Source organism: Myxocyprinus asiaticus, chromosome 18, assembly GCF_019703515.2.
Source record: "Myxocyprinus asiaticus isolate MX2 ecotype Aquarium Trade chromosome 18, UBuf_Myxa_2, whole genome shotgun sequence".
NCBI classification, from domain to species: domain Eukaryota; kingdom Metazoa; phylum Chordata; class Actinopteri; order Cypriniformes; family Catostomidae; genus Myxocyprinus; species Myxocyprinus asiaticus.
In genome coordinates, this window is record NC_059361.1 from 10,395,034 (window position 1) to 10,416,593 (window position 21,560).

The 21,560-nt window shown below is 39.6% G+C and overlaps 1 protein-coding gene across 4 annotated transcripts in view; it reads right to left on the bottom strand.

Moving 5' to 3' along the window:
* The window catches only part of LOC127456174 (A-kinase anchor protein SPHKAP-like), a 187,054-nt gene that overhangs the window by 6,710 nt on the left and 158,784 nt on the right, over positions 1-21,560 (bottom strand). For 2 of the 4 annotated variants that reach the window (XM_051724522.1, XM_051724523.1), the window contains 9 exons: positions 21,098-21,157; positions 20,583-20,720; positions 20,226-20,484; positions 13,947-17,331; positions 11,264-11,437; positions 8,730-8,813; positions 8,226-8,272; positions 3,954-4,138; positions 2-1,366 (listed from right to left, as the gene is read on the bottom strand). In XM_051724522.1, coding sequence (XP_051580482.1) covers positions 1,211-1,366; positions 3,954-4,138; positions 8,226-8,272; positions 8,730-8,813; positions 11,264-11,437; positions 13,947-17,331; positions 20,226-20,484; positions 20,583-20,720; positions 21,098-21,157 — 4,488 coding nt within the window. In that variant the 3' untranslated portion in view covers positions 2-1,210. Of the gene's footprint in view, position 1; positions 1,367-3,953; positions 4,139-8,225; positions 8,273-8,729; positions 8,814-11,263; positions 11,438-13,946; positions 17,332-20,225; positions 20,485-20,582; positions 20,721-21,097; positions 21,158-21,560 lie in introns of those variants that run through there. The other 2 variants (XR_007899799.1, XM_051724524.1) reach the window with 2 other exon arrangements.

The window sequence follows — 21,560 nt, forward strand, 5'->3', positions numbered from 1 at the left end:
CTATGCAGAGAAAACGTAATGCACCAGATTTCACGTTTACAAGTCAACTTTTACGTGACAAAACTGTACTTGTACAGTACTTTAAATATATTCTAATCATACCCTAAACTTTTACTGTAGTCTGGTGAGCCTTTTTACTGTGATCCTGTCTGTCTGTTTCTGCAATCAGAAACCAAAAACTTTGATTTCCATTTGCAACCCAAAGGTACAATAGCTCACAATCTAGACTATTTACATCTAGCTGAAAATAAAATCTCTTAAATAACAGTCGTCACAGAAAACTAAACACAGAATTCAGTCTCAGATGTACAATAAAAACGACTGCACAATGTAAACTTTAAATAAAAGTCTTATGTGCTGTGTGTTTGTAATGGGATCTCACTATATATTTCACCTTATATACAAACATCTAAATTTCTTTAAATTCCCATAACATAGCTGTCACGTCCATTATTATTGATATAAAGTCATCTTGTGCATTTGAAATGAGTTTGTCGTGCTGTAAAAATCTGCAGGCTACAAAATATCAAGGCTGAACGGTTGGTTGGTTTAAACCATGTTCCTCTAACCAGAGCAGGCTGGTGACTGGTGGATCTAACGTTCCGTGCACATACAGACATAGGAACATGCTAAATTTAAAGGGAAATATCCTCTAATCACAATCTATTTGATAAGCAATGCTCTGAAGAGCATTTCCAGCACATTGCATCTCATGATAGTTATGGACAAGGCTTTCTTCCTACAGTTTATACCATAATTCCTGTGATCTAGCAAAAACATATAAAAGTGTGACAGGTGGTGCAGGTATCTGAATAAAGATTTGTGCCATATGTAAGCCGTGAATATTAATGAGCATATCAAAGGGTAGAATGTGGGAGGTGCTGGTGAGTTCACATGTATGGCTGAGTGTGTACAGATTTATTACTGTTGGCATCCTGTAAACCAGCTTGCTTACCTGTGAGTTTCACAAAGCAGCTTGCTTTCTCAAGCAAGCTAACTGAAGAAAAACATGTTGATGTACAGTGGTGAGACAATTTGACTGGTTATGGAGGATCACAGGGTCTTTGTTAGAGTAGCCTGTGTGCGAGTGTAGCAGTGGGCTCAAATGGGATGCATGTTTTCACACTGTCTCCAGAATATATATTTGTGCTAGCACAGGATAGACATGGTGTCTCCAGCTCCTGGTCCATATAGTGGATGTGTGGGCACTCTAGCGCTTGGTCTTCAGTATCCAGTCAAACAGGCTGGGCACTGGCTGTCCTCTCTGCTCCAGGTCCTGGTGGAGCTGACAGAACTGCGCCACAGCACTGAACAAGTCCCCCACACGCCAGGCCTTCTGATGTGCCAACTGCACCACTCTGTAGAACTGATAAACACAAGGCACAATTGAATATTTGCTACCTACTGCATACTTACATAATATCATATTAGCAAGAGCATCATTGTTACTTATATCAGCATGGCTGACTGCCGCAGGTTATCACAGCTGTGCTGATATTCGGAACAACAGCACTCCTGCTCATGTGATATTGCTTTTATACAACAGTTCGATGAAAAGGTAATACATATTAAATCATGTTACTAATTACATTTCGGACAAAAAATGGCCAGTTTGTTTGAGCATTTCTTCTCTGCCAACGAAAATAGTTCCTAAAGAAGCCAAAGCATCAAGCACATCTCGCTCTCTGCACTGCTCTCAATACTATGTTTTGAACTAGTGGTGTTTCGAATGTAAACTAATCACTGTTTTTGAATGAATCTTTAACTGTAAGTAAACAAATTGTACTTGTTCACTTCCATTGTTTTGGACATGATTGAACAAGTCATTCAAAACATTAAAGACGCTCATTTGTCGCCACCTACTGTTGTAAATATGCAATCCCCAGAAATGGTCACTAAACCAATTAGGGAAAGAAATCAAAATGAACAATGAATATAATTCACTATTTGGAAAGCCACAAACACAGAAAAGCAGAGTGATGCAAGTGATTCCAAGTTCAATACAAGTTAAACTCAGTTGACAGCATTTGTGGCATAATATTGATTACAACAAAAAATATATTTTGAACCTAAATGAATATAAAAAATGAATATATTTTGAAAAAGCAAAAATCGCAGTTACAGAAAAGCAATTACAATGGAAGTGAATGGGGCCATTCAAATACACAGTTTTCAATAGTTTAGCCACACCATATAAACTTCCAGTACACTTTTTACAGAGTGAATCTCAAAAAGCTTGTCAAGAACATGTCCAGATCATATATCACCCAAAAATCAAAGGAAGAAATGTAAATAAGTTATTTTATTACATAATTGTCATGAAAATAATTTAACCCCTCAATTTATATATATATATATATATATATATATATATATATATATATATATATATATATATATATATATATATATATATATGTATTTTAAAATGTGGTATTTGAAACAATGTGTTGCATGGGATGATAAAAGTGTTCAACTGTAGTATACTTTTTCACATGACCTCACTACATTGGAAGTTTAAAGTAGATAGAAGAATCCAATAATAATCTTTTAAATAAATACAATAATTTTGCATGAATTAATCAAATTTTGTATATGTATACGCACTGGCGGCCAAAAGTTTGGAATAATGTACAGATTTTGCTCTTTTGGAAAGTAATTGGTACTTTTATTCACCAAAGTGGCATTCAGCTGATCACAATATATAGTCAGGACATTAATAACGTGAACAATTACTATTACAATTTGAAAAAAATGTTCAGAACTTCTTAAACTTCTTCAAAGAGTTCTCATCAAAAAATCCTCCATGTGCAGCAATGACAGTTTTGCAGATCCTTGGCATTCTAGCTGTCAGTTTGTCCAGATACTCAGGTGACATTTCACCCCACACTTCCTGTAGCACTTGCCATAGATGTGGCTGTCTTGTTGGGCACTTCTCACGCACCTTACTGTCTAGCTGATCACACAAAAGCTCAATGGGGTTAAGATCCATAACACTCTTTTCCAATTATCTGTTGTCCAATGTCTGTGTTTCTTTGCCCACTCTATCCTTTTCTTTTTGTTTTTCTGTTTCAAAAGTGGCTTTTTCTTTGTAGTTCTTCTCATAAGGCCGGCACCCCTGAGTCTTCTCTTTACTCTTGTACATGAAACTGGTGTTGAGCGGGTAGAATTCAATGAAGCTGTCAGCTGAGGACATGTGAGGCGTCTATTTCTCAAACTAGAGACTCTGATGTACTTATCCTCTTGTTTAGTTGTACATCTGGCCTTCCACATCTCTTTATGTCTTTATTAGAGCCAGTTGTCCTTTGTCTTTGAAGACTGTAGTGTACACCTTTATATGGAATCTTCAGTTGTTTGGCAGTAATGTCCTGACTATACTTTGTGATCAGTTGAATGCCACTTTGGTGAATTAAATTACCAATTTCCTTCCGAAACAGCAAAATCTGTACATTATTCCAAACTTTTGGCCTCCAGTGTGTATATATATATATATATATATAAGTTTAGGCAGTCCTTCAGTCAGATATTAAAGGGTTAGTTCTCCCCAAAATTATTTCTTTCATAAACAATCAGTGTGACTAATTATTTAGCAGAATGTTCAAGATGCTCTTTTCCACAAAAAAAAAAAAAAAGAATTGAATGGGGGGCTGGGGCTATCGAGTTTCAAAAAGAACAAAAAAGTACCATAATAGCAATGGCCTTTGAGATAACAGTTGAAATGAAAGGTCAAGTCAAGCAAATTGTAATGTGGGACACAGTATTCTGTGCAGTGTGATCTGGTTGTACACTTCACATTTTGCCAAATGTAGATGTAGATCACCCAGAAAACTTGAATTGTGTAGACAATATACATACTACATACCTAGTTGTAACAGTATGCTGTTCTGTACATACCCATAGTTTCCAAGCCCTTCACAGCACACTACTAATATCTGACCTCCATGTACACTCACCTTAGCAACATTGTGCTCCTGAGTCTTTTTGAAGTTGACTGCTGGAACGCCAAGCTCAGACGCAGCAATCCATTGAAGCGCTGCTCTTAGTTCTCCATCCACACATTCTGGATCCTGGTCAAAGTTCACCACCAAGAGCTCCATTTGACAGCTGCTGCCTGCTGTGGATAAACCCGATGTTACTTCTGTAAGAAGAAAAAAAAGATCATTGTGAGCCGCTTCTGTACACGTGACTGTGAATGTGATTTCTGTAAATGTAACAAGCTTCCAGTAGAATCTAAGAAAAAAGTAAAAGGAAAACGAAGGAAAGAAAAGGACTTCGCTGCAATCATTTTGTTGTGTTCTGTGAAGCTGGTGGGAGGTTTAACACAAACATAGATAAATTCAAAATATATTTTTTGTTTTTGTTTTGCTAATAGCTAGACTTTTAAACAGAAAGAAAGAGTAATAGAAGTTTCTGGATAAGGTTAGCATCCCTTTTCCATTGTAAGTCTATGGGACTTTTTCAAACACCCACAGGACTGAAAAGTCTAACTGCCTAGTGTGGTTGAAAGTAATACCACACCTTTCTTCATATGCACAATTTGAGGTATTATTCATCATTCATAGGACTTTGTTGCCTCAGTAGGCACTACTCAATAGCCACTGCAGGGCTTTATAGCAATGCGGAACAGTGTGAATGATACAGAGCAAATAAAGAGAAAGAGGGCTTAAATATTCAGGGATCAACTCATTGTTTAAGAGCTGTTCTGAGAAAGATGGGCTAATCTCCCTCCCTTTTCTGTCACTTTTTTCATAGCTATGTTCAAACATTCTAAAATAAACACTCTTCATTTTTAGCTTATCTTTTAAAGAGAAAGCGAGCTGTCCTTTTTTCCCCCTTTGTGCCTTAGTAATATTCATTTAATCTCTCTCTTCTCCGTAGCCTTTCAATTAAAAAAAAAAAAATCTGTAGGGGGGCCTGGGTAGCTCAGTGTTAAAATACACTGGCTACCACCCCTGGAGTTCGCTAGTTCAAATCCCAGGGCGTGCTGAGTGACTCCAGCCAGGCTTCCTATGCAACCAAATTGGCCCGGTTGCTAGGGAGGGTAGAGTCACATGGGGTAACCTCCTCACAGTTGTTATAATGTGGTTCATTCTCGGTGGGGCACGTGGTGAGTTGAGCATGGATGCCGCGGTGGATGGCATGAAGCCTCCACATGCGCTATGTCTCCGTGGCAACGCACTCAACAAGCCACGTGATAAGATGCACGGGTTGGCAGTTTCAGACGCAGAGGCAACTGGGATTCGTCCTCCACCACCCGGATTGAGGCAAATCACTACCCGACCACAAGGACTTAAAAGCACATTGGGAATTGGGCATTCCAAATTAGGGAGAAAAGGGGGAAAATCCACCCCCCCCCCCAAATAATAATCTGTTCCAAAATAAATCCCTCTCTCTTTCCCAGCTCTATCATGTGTCTTCTCATTTTAACATGCATTTCAGCATAGCAGGATGATGCTTTGCCTGTCAACTCTCATGTCTGTGTGAGTGAAAGTGTCCTTTGTTCTCTTGCATGTGAATGAGTCATTTGTGAGGTGTGAGTTGTGCTGGCAATACAAAAGTCTCTTTTGCATTCTCTGTCTTTCTCTCTCACTCACTCACATGCTCACTCTGCCAAAGACTAGAAGCACATGGCATAGTGAGCGATAAGGCACAGAGGGCAAGTGATGCTGCTTCAGTAAGACTGTATGCTAATTCGAGAGTGGAGAGGGCATGTAAATGTTACAGAGATAGAGGAGGGCAATGATAAAAAGCCATTGTAGAAAGAACATCAGTGAAAAAATACACAGATGTTGAGTGTAGGATCATAGTTACCACACTCACGGAGATCTTGCAGCTTTGAGTTGTGGCATCTTACTCTTGTCTTACAACTCATTAAAATATCAAAATGACTCATTTTAATCAATATATCTAATTATTCTGTGAATTTCTGGGTCGGTGGAAGGGGACCCCCCCAAGAGCTCTAACTCAATTCAGACACTGGTTGTGGCAACATGTTAAATGTCATTTCAGTAAAAGAAAATAAATTAATTAGTGCTGTCAGTCCATTTAAATATTTAATTGCGATTAATCGCATTATTTTTCACAGTTAATTGCGATTAATCACTGATTTTGAAAGTGCTGAAATTTGACTCTAAATATACTATTTTCCTGTCAAAATCATTTAGTTCTTTCTTAGAAAAGAAAACAATATGAAACATAAATGTTTTATTAACATTTCAAACAAAGCATTACACAGTATAAAGAGAGAATTGCACTAAAACAGCACGAATTCAAGTAACAAGTTTCCCAAACTAAAAAATCTAGTCCACGTAGTTTGGGTTTTCATTGCAACGGGCATTAAATCTCTTAAACCCTCATCCTCCACAATATTAATATTGGCTATTCACTTTGCTACAGCAATCGTAAAGCTGCATTTACATGATTTTCTGCTTTGAACTCCACTTGAAAAGCGCTTGCAAAGAACGTATTGTTTTGCTTTTAGCGTTGGCACTGTCAAATGATAGTTCATCCTAATTGTATGGAATGCGACGCCTTAGAAATGCTGATGCTTCCTCAAGCGAGTCATGTGAATGCAGCTTATCACATGTCCCATCTGGGTTTCTGATAAGTTTTCTTCATCACTTGATCATTGACACAGAATTGATGATGTGTGTGTGTTTGAGGTGTGTGCGTCAGTGTAATGACCCCGGACACAGCGCAAATGATCCGCCCCATTCCAATCAGTGTTCAGCACTCACACAGAGCTTAATAAAATGTCAGAATCTAATGTGAAAAGTGGTAAATGCGTTAAACGCAATTTAGAAAGATTTACCATGTTATAAATTTTAAATTAATCACATGGCCATGGTATGCCATAGTTACATGTACATTGCATTTAACCACTTCAACTCTAATTTTGGTTAAACTTTTCCATGGACTGTTTACACAACATTCTCCATTTTACTGCATTGCTACAGACAACATAAGCACCTCTTCCCGCAATGTTGAGAATGCAATGCGTATTTGCGTTATGTATTTCTGTATGTCTGACTAATTTCTGAATGCAACAACATACAAAATAGAGCTTACATAGCTAGAAGCACCTATGTTTGCATACTTTGGTAGAGTATGTGTCTGGCCTTAAAGGAATATTCCGGGTTCAATACAAGTTAAGCTCAATTGACAGCATTTGTGGCATAATGTTGATTACCACAAAAATAATTTTGACTTGTCCATTCTTTTCTTAAAAAAATAAGCAGAAATCAAGACAACACAGTAAGGCACTTACAATGGAAGTGAATGGGACCAATTTTAGTAGGGTTTAAAGGCAGAAATGTGAAGCTTTATAAAAGCATGGTCGTTTAAAGATTTTAGTGTTTATGGTGGTACTTCACCATGGCAATGAACTTGTAAAATTGCATATAACTTTACACAAAAAAGGCAAGTAATTTTATCACACTAAAATCATGTTAACATGCATACTGTATAGTTTTGTCTTGTTGCTATACTTCTGAAATAGTGAGTATTTTAATGTTTATGGTCTGAACCCATTCACTTCCCTGCCATGATTATTATTATTATTATTATTATTTTTTTTAAAGAAAAGGAGCTGTTGATTGAACTTAACCTGTACTGAACCCAGAATATTCCGGAAATTATTTCATTTCAGTAAAAGAAAATCAATGAATCAATGTATTTAACCCTTTAATAGCATCATCCAGAAAAATAAAAACAACTGAAAAATTATTTCTTGCATTTTGTCATTCCTTGGAGCAATAAAAACAAACACATTTTGTTTAACGATGGAAATCATTTTTTTTTTTTTTTTTTTTTTTAAGAATGAGCATCTGCCAAACAGTTGAGATTTCTATTAATTCTGTTAAATTACACAATACAGTATACGAGAGGCCGTTGTTAGGCTTTTGAGTGGAACTAGAAAGATGATGTTAGGCAGAATGTTAGTCTCAGCCATTATTCACATTCATTTAATCTTTTTCTTCTATAAAATGAAAGTGAATGGTGACTGAGGCTGTCAGTCTGCCTAACATCTTTTGTATTCCATGGAAGAAAGTAAGCCGTATGGGTTTGGAACACTAGGGTGAGTAAATGATGACATATCTTTCATTTTAGGTGGATTATCCTTTTACCTCCAAGAACATTAAAGTTGCAGCATTGTATTCTTTATTTAAATGTGTTTCTGTGTGCCTGTGTGCATGTAAAAGGTTGTAAGAGGGAATATCACTCACCATCTGCCTGATCCTGACAGTTCGGTGCTTTCCTCTCTCTCTCCTCGCTGCAAATAGATACACTATCATTACCATGCTGTCTAGAGATGTATAGAGCAATGCTGGCCATGTGGGGGCAATACTAAATTGCTCTCATCTAATAAGAGCTCAAAATAGTAAATGACTGCAAGCTTTTGGCGACAAAGCCCATTAGAACCGCTGGTGTTTGAGACTGTTCCCAGACGATCATTTCCAGACACAGCAAAAAAACAAAAAACAACCCCTGCTTAGTGAGCACACACCATAAACAACATGTACACACTTTCAGATGAATCCACTGGCTCAAATATGACAAAATTTAATCAAAATTTTGTTTTCTAACTGTGGCTGTATCCTCTTGAGGGAAGCTGTAGAAGTAAGGACAGCACTTTGGGTTATGGAGGAGCGTTTAACAGCCATTTGCTCCAGTGCTATGGGCAAGTTTCTCGCTAAGTGTGCCGCAGTTACTGTGTTGCTCTTGGATACCTGATTAGGGTGCTGGAGATCGAGTAGTCTAGAAAGCCCTCCAGGTCTGCCAGTCCGAGACTAGAAGCACTGCTATTCCCATTTCTGCAACATACATATGCACACAAAATGATAAATGTGTAAAACTTTGTTTTAAAGGGATAGTTCACCCAAAACTGAATTGTTTACTCACCCTCATTTAGTTCCGAACTCATATGACTTTCTCTCTTCTGTGGAACACAAAAGCAGATGTTAGGCAAAATGACAGCCTCAGTCACTTACATTTTAAGGAAAAAAGATGCAATGAAAGTGAATGGTGACTGAAGCTGTCAGTCCTAAACATTCTGCCTAACATCTCCTTTTGTGTTACATAGAAGAAAATAAGTCATACTGGTTTGGTGAGTAAATGATTAATTTTTAGATGAATTATCCCTTTAACTCCCTCTGCATTCCCACTCTTTGGATCTGTAAAAGTACTGTCAATGCAGAAGCTACTAATTTTCTCAGCAATAACTATGGCGTAAACAGCAGCGAGGCTTGGAAAAGACCAAGTAGGCATGAACACTGGTATGAAATTCATTAGCATGGGCATCACTAGCAACTCTCCTGTCGGCTGATGACTATGAAAGTGTGCCACCTGTGCCAAAACTGGCAACAGCCAGGTGGACAAGTGGAGAGTAACCTTTCCCCCTGACAGGGTGGAAAGAAAACTGGGGATGAAGTGGGTGTAAAGTGAAAAGTCAGATGGAGGTGAATGGCCGGCTACCCAGAGTTGGATAAGTAAGGATGGCATTGAGTTGGCACAGGTAAAGCAGCACGGTGAACACGTTAGTCTCGGCATGATTCAATCAGCAGGGAGGATTCTCACACCCATTACCTCCTTTTGATTCTAGAGTCAACAGGATGTGACATATGGCACCTGCCTGTCAGGGCTAGGAGTGTTGGATGGGGTGTCTTTAGGCGAAAGCTCTGCTCCAGACTCCATTCATGCTGTCAAAGATGTTTACTCAGACAGCTGTGCTGGACTAGGCTTGCAAATGGAAACTCTCTCACTTCAGAGATTTACACTACCTCAGGCCTCTGCTTAGTGTGTATGTGTACAGTGGGAAATAGGTTTATGTAAAAATGTCTACAAAGCAATTTTCTTTTATCTTTTATAATGCTTTCAGTATTTGCTTGTCTCTTAGGGTTTTCAGTATGTCAACATGTCTTATTCTGTTACACTTTGTTTGGGAATTTGTGTGTGTTAGTCTGATGCAGAACGCCTTACTTAACCTTACCTTACATAACTTAAAAGGCTGCCTATTTAATGTGTTAATTCAGTGCGGTTAGTTATATAAAAAATTGCTCATAGAAAAATTAACACAACTAATCATGCCCCCTGGCCTTACGTAAGTTTTCTATAAACTGAGCAATTCAAGCTTAAGGTACAATTTTCATGTCTTTGTGACATGCAGTCAGAAGGGGGCAGTCAGCACAACTCCATCTGTACAGTCAACCCTTAGTTGTACAGACAACAAACCGACATCTGTTTAAAAACAGCTGGATGTAAAAAGAGTGCAGAGGTCTCAAGATGCATTTTTTAAAGTTTCAAATTAAATTTAACTTGACACAGCATCAAAAACGTGGTGGTTATGGCTAGAGCCGCTGAAAACCAGTTAAACACGAAACAACCACAGTGAGATGTTCCAAAGCGTTCGTCTGATGCATGGGTACAGACGAACGCAAGAACGCTTCACTGTGAAAACAGCCAAAGTCTACAGATTGTTGAACTCAATTGCAGAATGGATCATGGTGGACTGTAGGTCAATAATAGGCATATGTTCATGATATGGAAATAAACCAAACAACATACTGACTACTAAAACCACTTTTTTTAATGCCTACTCAATGTTTTACTTGTCTGCTACAATAAGGTAATCTTTGGATTATCTAAAATATTATATATATTTATAATTATTTTGATTATTATATACTGAATTATCTATTACTTAACAATATATACAAAATAAATTTTTCACTGCTCTTTATTTTTTGTTCTTTATTAATCACTCTTTAATTGAATAACTGAACATGAAGCGATGTTTACTTAACTGAGAAATACTTGAAGACTGTTGTAATTTTAAATATTTATGCCAATATTTAACTTTAAAACAAACTGTGTGTTCCATTGCATATTAGTTTTCACTGTTGTATCGAAATTAATACCTCCACATCTGCAGAAGGCACTGTAGCCACTGAGGAAGCCCTGTCTTTGTCATTGCTTAGAAAATCGTTAAATCTTCTGTTATTGGTATCAACTATCGATGCAACCCTAATTAAGATTTGTTAAATGTCAAAAATTAGTAATATACACACACTGAAAGCAAAGTAATAGCTTTAATTCTCTCAAATGCCGCAAAGATGAGAGAAGCAGTCTCACAAATGGGTGCTACGCTACACTCTGGGCGGCCCAGCGCATTCAAAATATGAATTTAGCACATGTTGCTTAATGAAAAGCCAAATGGAGAAGCCACACTGTCCAGCAAGGCATGATGGTCCACTGGAAGACTGACCCCTCGCTTAGCTGGATAAAGCTACTGGTGGTCTCCTCCTGGGGGTCGTCATCAGGGGCAATCTGGGCCCAACTTCCTGAGCCACTTTCCTCACTGCTAGCACTGAAAGAGCGTCGCTCCACCTCCACATCTGCAGAGGGTGCTGTGGCCACTGGGGAAGCCCTGTGTTTGTCACTGAGGGGGGAGAGAGGATACACGGCAAAACTGCAGCGTCACAAAGAGCCAGATATTCCAACTGATGATTGATCCTCAGGCAGCAGTTGATGATCTCTTTTATGTTATTTAGTTAAAATTGCTCTTTTCTCCCTATTCCTCCTAAGGGAGCACAGGTATAAAGTCAATAAAAGGTCCCACTTTATATTAGGTGTCTTAAACTACTCTGTACTAACATTAAAATACATAAAATGCAATGTATTTATTGTGCAACTACATACTGTTCTGCAAAATTCTCACAAAATTCACATTTGCTGCTACTGAGGTTGAAGTATGGGTAGGTTTAGGAGTTTATGGTAAGGGTTGGAGGGTTAGGTTTAGGGGTAAGGTTAACAGTGTAACTACAGATGCAATTTAAAGCAGGTTCTTTAAATGCAGCCACAAGATTTTCACAGTTTCATGTAAAGCAGGAGAAAACCTCCTAACCCTTGGTACAGACTACATCTGGTGTCATTATATAAGTCAAATCTTCTTTTAATGGTTTTGCTTATGTTAGAGGAAAACAGTTAGTTTCACCTATGTGAACATTGTCCCTTTAAGTAACTAATTCCTTATTTTTGTTTACCTTACTAGAGGTTTGCTACCTGACCTGAGTCCGATGTTACCCGACAAACCATCAGGTTTCATACCGGGTTCAGGTCAGTTTTTCAAGTATAACTTCTGGTTTGGGTCGGGTTTGTTATTCATAAAAAATACATTATTATGTCTAAATAAAATACAGCTTATTTCAACAATTTTCTTGCTTGGAGAGGAAATTATAAAGAGTCAGCAATTTTGGGTTTAGGTCCCCACCTGAAGCCTGCGGTCGGCTAAGGAATGGTGCCTTGTTGTACCAACACAAAGAGGCACCAAAACACTTTCCCGGACTTTCGGTTTCATTGTACCACGTTGGTGGAATGACCTTCCCAACTACATCCGTGAAGCTGACTCACTTTCTGTCTTCAAAAAAAGGGCTAAAGACACATCTTTTCTATGAGCACTTAACCAGTCACAAAAAAAAAAACAAAAAAAAATTCTTGTTGCACTACTGTCTGTCTTAAATACTACTATTCTGATACTAGTGAAACTTTGTATTACAGCACTTTTTGTACCACTGTCTCCTTAAGATGATTAGCTTACAATGTATTCCTCTTTTGTAAGTCGCTTTGGATAAAAGCGTCTGCCAAATTAAAAAATTTAAATGTAAATGTAGGTCGGGTTCAGGATAAAAATCTGATGGTACTAGTCAGGTAGGGTTCAGTTAGGGTCAGATGGTCTAAGGTACTGGTCAGTTTCAGGCTTCAACTTAATGCCCATGCAGATCTCTATACCTTCCCAGTACCACTATTGTACTCTGGTTAAAGGCACCCTGTTGATTTAAGTAAGAAATAATTAACTCCGGACCATTGAATTATTGAATAATAATGCACACCCTGAGGTGGTAATGCTGTCACGATGCACAGCGGAGTGGCCATTACACCTCGGGTGTGCCTACATCAGCTAAGAAGTTGAACTACAACGTAGCATTGCGATGCTTGATCTGCTTTACTAGAGCGCTTACTGAAGTAGAGTGTTTGTACGTTTGTGTGTGAGTGTGCATGAGCAAGATGGAGAAATGGAGAGAGATCACATGTGGGAATGACCTGTTTGCTGAAGCTCTCCCCAGAAGTAACATCGCTTCAAATCGGCAAGATGTACATTCAAGCACACATCTCTGCAGCAGCGTGGTAGTGTCGCCATTCTTGTATATAGTTTTTCAGTTGTTAATCAACTGTTTACTGCCACACTGAGATGCAGGGGTGCGCTGACATGCCGCTCGCGAGTCGCGAGTATGTGTGTGTGTCCTAGTTTGAGATTGTGTGTGTGTTTGTGTGTGAGAGTGAAAGAGAGGGGGAGGGGAGTGGGAGGGTGCTTTCCACTATGGGTGGCTGATTAGGGTCAAATACATCGAAACACACATATTAAAAGTTATTTCAGATAATATAGAAACTGTATTTATCAAGCCGCGGGGGTGCAGCTCTTTTTGTTGGTCGTGACTCAAAGTCTCTATGTGTGTGTGAGTGTACATTTGTGTGTCAGCGTATGTGTGTGTGTGAGACGAGAGCGAAAGAAAGAGAGAGAGAGGGAGCGCGAAGATGCTTTTCAACTGAAATTGAAATAAACTCAGGATATTATATAAATTTTTTGTCATACTTATCCAATGTACTTCACCACTGTCTTTGTTTTATGTGGTTATTTTACTGTGGTAGCCAGTACAGCTCTTTGAAATAACTGAAATAATTTGAAGTGATATGGAACCATTATGCGGTCAAGACCTGGAAATACCTCATAGCCGTTGGTTTACTGAAAAATAACTGCACACCTTAGAACGTCTGTGAACCAATCAGAATCAAGTATTTATCAGACCTGTGGTATGACACACATTGTTTTAAGATAATTTACTTGACTTAGGCTCTCTCTTAGAGAATGATGTTTGTAAAGTTATATATACCTGCTTTTGGTTGCCATCCCACTTTCTTTTCCACTTTGTGGCTGGACCTGATGGGATGCTTCTCTGTGGTGGGTGCCGTCCCTCCCCACATCTTCAGAGACCTCTTCTCTTTGATCTGGCTCAATATGGATCAGAGGTACCTCCCTCTGCCCTCGCCATGCTTGCCTCATACAGGAAGAACTTTGCGAATTACCCCTATTTTCTTGATGCTCCACACTTGGCCGGTTTCCACCACTTTCTCGACGAGAATGTTTAAAGCCATGTCTCCTTTCTCTAACAGGAACATGTGGCTGACAAGCGGCTGCACTGATTTCTTGCTGGCTTCCAAGCAAGGATTTGCCACTTTCTACGATGTCTGCTGCTAGACGATCAGCAAAGAGCTGCACATGTGGTTGTGAGTCTGCAGAATCCAGTTCCACACTGTCCTCTGATGGCTCTGCAATGATTTTATTCTTGCGCATTAGAGACTCAATAGAGCTGGCCCAGGTCTCATGAATCAACATATCTGTGATTTGGTCCGTTTGACCACGCTGATACAAGCAGGAATCAGACTTGCAGAGTCCTGTTGATGACACAGAGCTGGTCGGATAAATGCTGAGTGAGTCTCCATGAACATTTTGAGCAAAACCATCAAATGAATTAGCCTTAATGGGTGAGTTTACAGTTAGTCTGGAATCTGATGATCGTCTATCAGGAACAGAGGACTGACGGATACAAAATGGGGTTCTGGGTGATGGGGGTAACAGGCTATTACTCCATTCTTTGGTCTTGGTCAGACTGTAGTCCTTGTTCTCCTTGTCCATGTCTTTCAGCATGAAGCGGTAAAATTCCTCTGTGATACTCTCAGTGCTTGATTGCTTAGAGAGACATGATGATGAAGTCCGCACATTGAGGTGTCCGTTTTTTTTACTGGCAGCCTGCTGAACAGCTGCTGCAAGGATGCTGCTGGCATTTTTCCCTGCATAGTAGTCCAGTAGAAGGTCAAACCCACGACCCTCAGTCTCCATCTGGTTCACCATGAACCGAGAGAACTCATCTGTAATGCTCTCACAGCTGGACTGCTTGGAGATAGAGCTACCTCTGCTCAAATTATGCCCAAGCCTGTTTCCTGGTCCCAAAGTGTTTAGTGTTCCAGAGGGATCCATGTCCTCCTCTGGAATGCTTTCATAACTTGATGCTTGCCCTCTACTGCTCCATCTCTCACACTGCAGGCGGCTGCGAGATGATTGGCCAGATTTAGAAGTGTCCACCACACTCAATTCAGGGCAGTTCATTATCTTGGCTGTGACCTCGGATGCAAAGAGTGCAAATGGGTCAGAGGTTGTTGGTTCATCTAGGTTGACGGTCTCATCCACGACACGGTTGACCAGATGCTCCATGAGTTCAGGCTGCTCTTCAGTTTTACGTTTGATTTCACTGAGGCGTGGAGGTCTGTGCTTCTTGATGACTGCAGTGCCATTTTGTGTCTCTTTACGGCGGAGAGCTGCAGCTGTGCGGCAGGGCAGAAGCAGCCCCTCTGGACCTTCTGACCCTCCCTTTAAGGCGCAGAACCATGGCTGCTTTCCACTTGAATTCTCCAAGCATATCGCTGCCAGCTCTGTCGCCATGGAGATCACTGTAGTCGCCAAGTCTTCGGCAAAGCATGTGACAGGAGTTTTGGACTCGGCCGAATCCATTTTAAGTGACACAAGCGCTCCTGAAAAGGACGATAAAGAATACTGTCTGGCCTCACTCTCTCCTCCTGGCCTCCCTCGTGGCACATGAAGTGGGGAGCTTTCGGCTGAGGGGAGAGTAGAGTCTGAGCTCTTCTCACTCTTACCCAGCTGCGCTTGCAGGTTAGATTGCTCTTTGAGCATAGTGGCAGTCACTCGATTCAGAGTAAGTCTGTAGGTTTCTTTCAGTTTTGGCTCATTCTCTCTGTCCTCCTGTATATATTTCTGTTCTCTCTCTCTTTTCCCTATGAAAACAGACAGGTTCTCCACACTGCTCTGCCTTTCTCCATGATTATAAGCCTGGCTTGGCTCAATCAAATGCTGTAATTGACTTAATGCTTCTCTGGCAGACTTGGTATCAGCCTCATACTCCCTAAAGCTGATGTTGTCTTCTTTCCTGTCAGATGACCCCAAATTACATTTTGAAATGTCACAGATTTTTCTTGATGTAACACAAAGGACATCAAAGAGAAAATTATTCACACATTCCAAGAGAAAACCCTGGATGTTTGGAGCATCTTTTCCAGGACCCTCAAGCTCTTTTCTCTTTTCAGCCTTCTCAAGGGCGTATTGAAAGATAGTGTCTGATATTTCCTGGGTAAAATTATCCAGCTCCTGTTGTTCCTGATAGGGCCTTCTTGGATTTGTGATTCCATCCACTATCTTGCTATGTGTGGTCTCAAGGAAATTTGCAACGCTTGAATAACTTTGTCTGTGGGTGAGAACAGCTGAAGCTTCCCTAAGAAGAACTTCAGCCACATTGGCCCTGAAAGCCTCAACACTGGTGCCCTCGGCAACGCTACAGTGGAGAGGTATGGCAGTTGATGCTTGGGCAACTGACAGAAGTCCCATAGAAGCAGAGTACATGTCTGTTGAGTCTTCTGTATCCCCAGAGTCTTCAGCAAGATCTACCGCAGCTACTGCTCCAGCAACCTGAGACATTCCACATACTGCAGAAGAAAACGAATACTCCCCATGTTCTGTTTCACTCCCTTCTTCTTCCTCATCCTCACACTCATCTTCATCTTCTGACTCCATTGTGAGTTGTTCTGTGACCTGAGGTGAGGTAATGGTGCCGATGACGCTTGCCGCACATGCCAATGCTATCTCCACTGGCTTAGCAGAGTGTACAATTGGGGAGTTGTGCTGGGGGTGAGTCCCATGCTTCGTTCCGGCCTTGTGTACTCCGTCATGCTCCGGTGTTCCATGCGACTGTGCTTCAGGCCACTCTGTCACCTCTTCACTGTTGTCAGGACTCTGGACAATTACGATTTTAGGGAGTTCAAAAGAGCAGGTTCGAGCACTTGGGAGCTCTTCAACAGAGTGGCTCACATCACCTGACTGTTGCAAAGTGTTGGAGACACTCACAGCTGCTTCCGGGGCAAAAGAAGATTCATCTTGTGACAAACTAATGAAAGTGTCCTGGAGGACAGACTCCGCCAGATTCGTGGCATAGTGACCAGCTGACTTGTTGGTGTGATGATTGAATTGTTTTGGGGAGGTACTTGGGCCTCTGGAGGGGGTGGAATATGTTCTTGACAGCTTCTGAGAGTTGGAAGAGGTGCAGAGCGTCTCTGAGTCCTCACTATCATCTCTCTCCATTTCAGTCCTTCTTTGAGCTTGGGCTGCTCTTAATGCCTTAACCGACTCAGGCATAGCATAAATCTCAGGATCTGCAGAAAGAAGGATGGGTGGCAGTGTTGGGGCAGAGATAGAGAGAGAGCAAAGAAAAAAGAATGAAGAAAGAACTTTGATAATCCTTCATGAAAATCAAAATCAATGCATATGAAGCCCATTCAAGAAGCCAATAAAGACAGAAAGACACACGAGAAAGTGAGTGAAAATAAAGGAAAAAATTGAGAATACATGTACAAAAAAAAGTAAAAAGGTGAGGTGTCTATAGCTATTTCGGGCTTACTCTGTCTCGCCTGTTGTGCCCAGCTGAGGAAGTTAGGGCCCAGTTAGAGGTCTGAGCAAACTATCCATAACCAGGGTTGGGGAGTAACAGAATACATGCAACAGGATTCACAAAATATAAGTAACTGTATTCCACTACATTTACAATTTAAATCATTTGGTAATTAGAATACAGTTACATTCAAAAAGTATTTTGAATACTGAAGAGATTACTTTGCATTTTATTGTCATTTTTTTCAATATTTAGTCCTTTAAGATGGAAAACATTTATACATATAAATGATGCGATCCAAAGTGCATTTGAAAAGCGGTGAAACACTTTCTTATGATGTGTTACATTCACACGAGCAAACAGAGAAGTAAATTTGAAGTAAGTTTGGAGCAGAAGAAATAGAAATAAACCTTGTGTAAATTGTCAGCATGTATTTTGTCTTACTGTACTGGCAGTTTTTGTAGTTAAAACAAGTGAAAAAAATCTACCAGTGCTGAAGGAGTAATCCAAAGTATTTAGAATATGTTACTGACCTTGAGTAATCTAACGGAATACATTACAAATTACATTTTACAGCATGTATTCTGTAATCTGTAGTGGAATAAATTTCAAAAGTAACCCTCCCAACACTGTCCATAACACACTGCTGTATTTGTATTAATTTTTTGTTCCACCATGACCAATCCCCTACAAACACAGATCTCTCTCTGGGCCGATCTGTTTATGAATATTACGTTGGCTTTGAGGAGAGCATAACCTTCACACAGTGTTAGTTCTAATTTCATATGAGAGATAAATTATAGATTAGCTCTGCCTTATGGCAGAAGCAGGGCCCAGTGTGTCTTGTCTCTTTAATATTATACTTCGGGGCAAGTCTTTTCGCATATATACTCATTGGTTTAGCTTAGTGTTATAGGGCAAAATCAGCAGAATAAAGCAAAACAAACAAGCTTTCAGACATGCAGAATGGAAATCCACAAGACATTTTAGGGACAGTGCTTCTTTGTTAGAGAGTGTTACATGTCTTAAGCCCTATTCGGTCAGGATTCCTTTTTTTGGACATATGTCTGTAACTTTTTACTGCGGACATCTGTAATGTTTACCATCTATTCACACTGACTTATCAGAAAATGTGTAGCTGCACTGATTAATTATATAGGAAATATGAAACATGATCATATACTGTGTCTGGGATTATTAGAAGAAATTGATTGGAATATCTGGCAAAATACAACAGAACTGGTGACATTAGCAAGCCTGCAATACCATATTACACTTTTGAATTAAAAATATATAGACAATCCGTTCACATGTAATTGTATTTGTCCTTCTGGAAAATATTTTCCAAAATGTGGTTTCTGCAGTGTCCGAACAACATACAAACCTCAACACAATTTCCCCCCTTCACTCTGCTCAAATCACAAAATGATGTGCTTGTGTACTTTTCTCATTTTCTAACAAATTGAAAACACGCTAGTTTCTTTCTCTTTTACATGGGTAAATAAACACTCAATAGATTAAAATGCTTGAGAAAAACATGCATAAGTCCATATGCAACTGTGAGCGTACTCTGAAGCTGTGAGGCTTGTCTTACATTATCTGGTGTCTTCTCAATGGCCAACATCCACTTCAGACCCTTGAAGAACTTGACAATCAATGATAGTTAAAGGGCTCACAAGCTGGACAGTGCAGATTCACTGGCTTTCTTTTCCAGCATGTAAATTTGCACGGAATTAGAATACTGTAACCAGGGGTTATTTTTCCTGTGTGTTTTATATAAGGTAAAAGACGCTGTAATCTTTACCAGCGTGAGAACGCAAAGAGCACAAACAGACTGGAAAATTATTGACATCACTGATTCTCATGGGATTAAATTCACGGAGAATCTGTGGTAATTATTACATTACCCCACATCCCCATATAAATCTAATTCTGACCAAATAGGGCTTAATTTGCAAATGCAACCTTCAGAAAATGTGTAAAACATCTTTTCCTTTGTCTCTCTCATTCTCTCTACATAGATAACATACATAACATAGCTGTAAATTTATGGTGCATTCATGCTATCGCTTGTTTACTTTGTATCTAAATAAGTACAGAAGATAGCAAAGTCTATGATAATCAATGCAACCCCTATAAATGTGATTACGCTGAGTTCCAAATAATTACCACAGGCAAAAACTACAGACTATGTTTATGTGCTTTTTTATCGATGCAAATTTATGTGACATGCCCAAATTTGTTGTGAACACCATAATCTCATTGTTAGTGACTAGGGCTACATTGTATTACTAAACAAAAAAAAAGCTTGGGGTGGAAGAGCTCCCAAACAGTCCTCCAAATAGGTCCACTCTTATCGAAGAAGGTTTACAGATAGTGAAAAATAGTGAATGGGTGAATGCTATTCCAGCCACAATTTGAGCAATTTTCTGTCTATGCAAGACACGGACAAGTGAGAAAATAAAGCAAATGTGCCAGAACTGCACTAAAGTTGCGCTTTCAGGATGCCCAAGCGGATTTTCACAATACAGCACCAAGGATATTTAAAGTACCACACTTGAGCTATGAATTTAGAATGAGATTTTGAGATTTCTGACAGGTTTGTTAGTTGGATAAATTAGATTTCTGGAGGGATGGAAGGATGGATGGACTGTTCACCATTTCTGAATGGATCATCCTCGCTGTCGTCCCCAAGCTGCTCAGAGGCAGTAAGGAAGTCTTCTTCTATGGATGAAACAGAGCGATTGGTGTCATCTTCAGCAGCCCGCTGACCAGCCAATCGGCCATGCCGCTGCCTCTCCTGACCTGACTGTAAACCAATAAGAAACTTATTGATCTCAAAAATGACACTGTTCGTTTGGGTAGGCCGACGCCCACAGGAACAATGCACCAGACAGACATGAGCAGTTCTCTGGCTCTGAAATACAGAAACACACGCAGTTTGTTACAGTTCGACGAGGCAGGGTTTAATCTGTAAAATGATGTCACATGTGTTGGTCCACATTCATTGCTTACCTGTGGGTGGCTGGGGTCATGCTGGCAGGAGTCAGGTGACTCTAGGCTGCTGAGAAGCAGAATCTCATTTTTTTTGGGTTGCCGCACTCCGAGAGACTCAATTAACCGTGGCAGCTCTGGGCACACTGAGGCCAGTTTCTGTGTGGAAATTTATATATTTGGTTCTTTGCTTGCATTATCTTGATCATATGTATTGAGTCTAATTTCCCTTTTTATTAGATATTTGTTTACGTCGCAAATGATGAAAGACGTTCATATTATTGTTAATAAAATGTGATTAATTAGAAATCAGTGGGTGAAGAGGGGTAGATATTTGTGGGTATTAATGAAAAATTGAGAGAAAATTGCACTATTGAAGGATTCACCCAAGAATGAGATATTAGAGCTATGATAGGAGTCTCTCAGCAAGAGAGAAAACAATGCCACAATGTCACATAACTAATTATTAAAACTAAATTATCATGGAACCTACTCTCTTCACCAGTGTAAATAGAGGGAGGAAGAGCTCCACCCACCTTAATGTAACTGTCGTCATGGTGATCAGAGGTGTGTTTGTCCAGGTTTACGAAGCAGATCTGGGAAGAGAGAGGAGGAGTTTAAAAGAAATCAGCATGCACCTGAAAGGTGAAATTGTATCTATAGCTTTGTGTGATGGACAGAACTAAATTTAATTAGCTATTCACTGAAAAGTTTCCAATTCACTACAGCTCTTAAATGTCAATCTCCATTCCACATATTGACATCAATTGAATTGAACATAGTGGAAAATATTCGATCTGTTCCACACACAAAGATATTCAGTGGCTTCAGAATACTTGGCATACAAGTTGTATGGAATAATTTTATGGTGTTTTGTTTAGTTTAGTTTTTTTCTTTTCTTTTCTTTTTGGACTGCTGTGGTCACTATGAACTGTATTTGTATGAAAAAAGAGCTGCATGAAGATTATTCAAAATTTCTCCCTTTGTATTCCACAGAAA